The following is a 5,000-nucleotide window of genomic DNA, read 5'->3' as shown; positions in this document are numbered from 1 at the left end:
CTCCACCATCGTCTTCATCATTATTTATTCTCACATTGTAAATGTTTGTTTAGCTGTTTTTTTTCTTTTCCGTTTTGATCAAGCATTGCTTTTCAAATTGTCCCATCTGTCTATCTCTTATTATTATTATTATTATTATCATTATCATCATCATCATCATTATCATCATCATCATTATTATTATTATTATTATTATGTATTTTGTTTATTAGTTTCTTTTTGTTGTTATTATTATTGGGTAATATTTAATCTGTTGTTATCATTTAACATCAGTTAGATCTAGTTCACTTTATCATTATCAAGAACATCATCATTACTATCATCATCACTATCATCACCACCATCATTCTCGTCATCATCATCACTACCATCATCATCGTCATCATCTTCATCACCATCGTTATCGCCATGTACTTCTTCGGCTTTCTTGCTTTTATGTTATGTTCGTTTCGTAATAATTTAATATCCTTTAAAATAATAATTAATTTGCATAGCAACTCAAAATGATGATGATGATCATCATCATCATAGTAATCAGCATCATTATCATCATCTTTCCTATCACTATCACCACCGGCATCATCTTCATCTTCATCATCATCATCAAGGCCTGCAACATTCAGATTATTGATTAACAGCAAAGAAATCAATAGAACAAAATAATGTACACACATCTATATTCGTCAGCTTCAAACATATGATTGTGTATATGTAATGTAGATTTATAATATATGTATGCGTGTGCGTGTGTGCGTGTGTGCATTAAGAAGAATGTATGTATGAAGAATGTGTTTTGGTATAGAAATGTTTGTGTGTCATAATCAACATCTTCATCTTCATCGTATAATACGAGCTTACATGTGCTGATATAACGTTGTTTTTTTCAAAGTTTGTAACATCTGTTGATCTCTGGCTTGAGGATTGATCGAGCTTTTTTTTATAACAAATTGATTGATATTTTTGATATTTTCTTCAAATTAAGAAGATGAAATCATTTTTCTACCTCTTCCTTTGTCTTTTTATTTTCTTATTTCGAATTTTATATCATTTTCATCATCGTCGTCACTCCAGTCATCATTGCAACAATGATCACATCACAGCTACCATCATAAAAGTCGTTGTCAAAAAAGAGTCTTTGAATAACTCATTTTATTCTCATCATTATCGTGATTATGTTCACAGATTCTATCATCATCATCATCGTCATCAACATCATCATCATCATCTTCTTTTTCACTGATTCCACCATCATCATCAACATTATCATCATCACCATCATCATCATCGTCATCGTCATCATCGTCATCATCTTAGCCACAATCATCATTATCATTATCATCATCTTAGCCACAATCATCATCATCACCATCTTCAACATTTTCTCATCCGGCTGAGCTGCCGAGATGTTGCAACAAAGTGCTCGGCAGAATGGCTCAACTTGTTGACTATGCAATAAATCACAATGGGTTATAAAAAATTCATGCCCTCTCTTTCTCTCTCGCCCTCCCTCTCTTTCTCTCTCGCCCTCCCTCTCTTTCTCTCTCGCTCTCTCTCTCTCTCTCTCTCTCTCTCTCTCTCTCTTTTTCTCATAATTTTTAGTCTTTTTTGAATTTTCCATCTAGTTTTTCTTGTTGGTTTTCTAAAAATTATCTAAAATATCTAAAGATTCGTTTTCTTTTTTTTAACTTCGTTGGCAACTAGTTCCTGGTTTTCTGACTTGGATCTGTTTTTATAAGGGAATTTCATCTTAGATTTTTTTTTTATTAATTTGTCGATTTAATTGAACTATTTAATAAGTTTATTAATTTATTATTTTAATTAATTAATTTATTATTATTTTTTATCTGACGATAATTTTCTTCTGAACGAGACGAGCAAAGACAAACAAAAATCGGAAGGTGTCATCTTTGAGGACGTGTGTGTGGTCATCACTCTTAATTTGTTACGTTAAGATTGCTGTAACATTGCACGTTTTGTTTGTTTATTTGTTTGTTTGTTTGTAGGTCTGTCTGTTTGTTTTGTATCGTTTTAGTTTGTTTGTTTTATAAATATATTCAAATCTTTGTATGTATTTCCTTGAAGATGATTGTATTGTGTTGTATATTTGGTGCTATGATACGTTATATGTTTCGTAAATAGATTAGACGCGAGAATTAAATGAAGTTATTGTTAGAGTTGAAGTCTGGTCTTGCGTTTCAGTGACCAGATTCGACTCCACATTTGATCTTCAATTAGAGAAGCTTAACATAGGGCGCCATATTAATGTAATTAATATACATTCATTTTTTCCTCTTTGCTTTACCGCTATATAACGCAGTGTTATCTCTCTTACGATATGTTTCATAGTCATTTAATTTTCTCTTTTTCTCTCTTTCTTTCTTTCTCTCTCTCTTTTTCTCTTCTCTCTCTCTCTCTCTCTCTTTCCGCAGTACGTCATACAACATGTTTATGAGTATATTACAATACAGTACAACACAATACGACGATGGTGATGATGATGACGATGATGATGATGATGACAATGATTTTGATGACTTTGATGATGACGACGACGATGATGAATTACACGAGAGCATCTGCTTACCATCAGTTCAATACCGATTGCCATGAAATTTTAGCAATTGTCATCATCACCACCATCATCATCACCATCATTACCACCATCATCATCATCACTATCATCATGTTCATCATCGTAATCAGGTTCAACAACATCATAATCATATGAAACATTTTTATTTTCATTAAAACTTTGAAACAAATTTGAATTATGATTTTACGGAAACCACGGTTTTGTGTCCAAAACAAAACTGATTTTTCAATTAAAAAGTGCTAAAAAGTTGTTCTAGTCAGAGATTTTAACAGTTATTAAATTATTATTAATGAATGAAAATTGTATGATATTAAACCTGCCACTCATTCAAAACTCCGCCCACATTCACTGACCCACCTACACCTTCAACAGACCAGACCTTGAACTTCAACTGAAATGCTACCACAACGAGGACCGTCTAATGATGACCAACTGGCCGACGACACTGAACATCACCATCAACTCTATCCCCATGGTCATCGACCGAGGGGACGAGACGAACAGCTCCCACCAGCCACTCCTCCTTAAAAATTTCTGCCAAGTGGAGACCAACATGTTGCAGATAGCTGTTTCAGCTTGCTGCTGTGTAAGTTGTGGCTGTCGGTGGTCGTGGCGATAGCGAGCGGTGGCTGGTTGTAGTGGCGTTTGTTTATGGTGTTGCTGGTTTTTGTTGCTGTTGTTATCTTATCTATTTATCAACAATGAAAAAAGCATGTTGGTTATACAACTCGATCCTTCCGTATTTTTTCTATCTAATCTTTTTTTATGAAACAATTTTTTATTCAGCAAAATATCACAATCTTGTATCTATCTAATCATATATCTATCTAATCTTGTATCTATCTAATCATGTATCTATCTAATCATGTATCTATCTTATCATATATCTATCTCATATTAAATTTATTTCTTCATTTAACTACGTTTATTATATATTTAATGTTTATTAAATATTTATACACAAATATACACGTATCCTTATATACATTAAGCTCAATCTTGAATATCAACTCACTTAAACACACAAACCAATACAAATACACACACAGACACCTACACACAGACACACACACAGACATACACACAGACACACACTCACACGCATTCACACACACACACACTCACACACACACACACACATACACATGCAGTCTCATCTGTTTGTCGTTCAAATCGTTCATCGACCGACCTTGAGATCAGTGCTACAGAACTTGCTGACGAAGAGGTTACTACCATCTGAGCACGGAATCACAAAGAGTTAGATCGTTTCTCTATTTTTTCACTTATTTGTTTTTATCTGTTTGTATGTTTGTTTGTTTGTTGGTTTGTATCTGCTTGTTTGTTTACCATTCGTTATGTTTGTATTTTTGTTGTTTTATTTGTGTTCGTTTGTTTGTTTGTTTGTTTGTTTGTTTGTTGTTTTTATTGGGTGTTGATAAGTTTGAGGAATGGAAGAGAGGCCATGAATGTGTTGTTACAAATGGAACATTTACTTTGATTAAAATAGATTTTCATTCTTATCGAAGTCATCTATATGCATGTGTTTGTGCAAATATTTTATATACCTACTGACAATTAAGGATTCATCTAAAGACATGATAAAGCATGACAGAAAACGAACAAAGACATGAACAACTCATTACAGACAAACAAACCATAAACGAACAAACGAACGAACAAACAAACGAACAAACAAACACGTGACGATGATGAACTAATTGTGGCGAACAAATTTTATGAACAGCCAAGCGAGCGTTCGTTGGCAATGAGAACATGACAATAAAACTTGCACTCACCTGCCCCATTACCATGAATCGCATACAACTTCCAGCGCGCGGTCACGACTGCCACCACATACAGGTTCGTCACGCACACACACACACACACCATATACACATACATACACACACACGCAAACACACACACGTGCCATTATCATACTATAACCACCCATAATATCATCGTTATTATAATACAAACTAACCGTCATCGCATCATTCATTCACTCACTCACTCACTCACTCACTCACTCACTCACTCACTCACTCACTCACTCACTCACTCACTCACTCACTCACTCACTCACTCACTCACTCACTCGCCCACCCACACATCCACACACCTGCAGTGTTTTGACCTAGAAAGTTATTTGAAAATCAATAGTGACCACAATTCTTGGGTCTGCCCTATATGCAAGTGAGTGTTTGTCAGTGTGTGTGTGTGTGTGTGTGTGTGTGTGTGTGTGTGTGTGTGTATGTGTGTGTGTGTGTATATGTGTGTGTATGTGTGTGTGTGTATGTGTGTGTGTATGTGTGTGTGTTTTACACACATACCAATTGTTTGGCTTGTGCATGCGTTTCACCAATTTCTGCTACACCTTTCGTCACCATCAGTTCTCATCTCCTAT

The 5,000-nt window shown here is 34.7% G+C and overlaps 1 protein-coding gene across 1 annotated transcript in view; it reads left to right on the top strand.

Moving 5' to 3' along the window:
• Window positions 1-5,000, top strand: part of HELRODRAFT_164610 (hypothetical protein) — a gene marked incomplete at both ends in the record, with an annotated part of 22,713 nt that overhangs the window by 2,469 nt on the left and 15,244 nt on the right. The window contains 5 exons of the mRNA XM_009029505.1: window positions 1,348-1,466; window positions 2,966-3,179; window positions 3,745-3,850; window positions 4,338-4,453; window positions 4,722-4,789. Coding sequence (XP_009027753.1) covers window positions 1,348-1,466; window positions 2,966-3,179; window positions 3,745-3,850; window positions 4,338-4,453; window positions 4,722-4,789 — 623 coding nt within the window. The remainder of the gene's footprint in view (window positions 1-1,347; window positions 1,467-2,965; window positions 3,180-3,744; window positions 3,851-4,337; window positions 4,454-4,721; window positions 4,790-5,000) is intronic.

This window comes from Helobdella robusta (genome assembly GCF_000326865.2).
Source record: "Helobdella robusta unplaced genomic scaffold HELROscaffold_6, whole genome shotgun sequence".
Classification (NCBI taxonomy): Eukaryota; Metazoa; Annelida; class Clitellata; order Rhynchobdellida; family Glossiphoniidae; genus Helobdella; species Helobdella robusta.
This window is presented reverse-complemented; position numbering and strand designations above follow the sequence as displayed.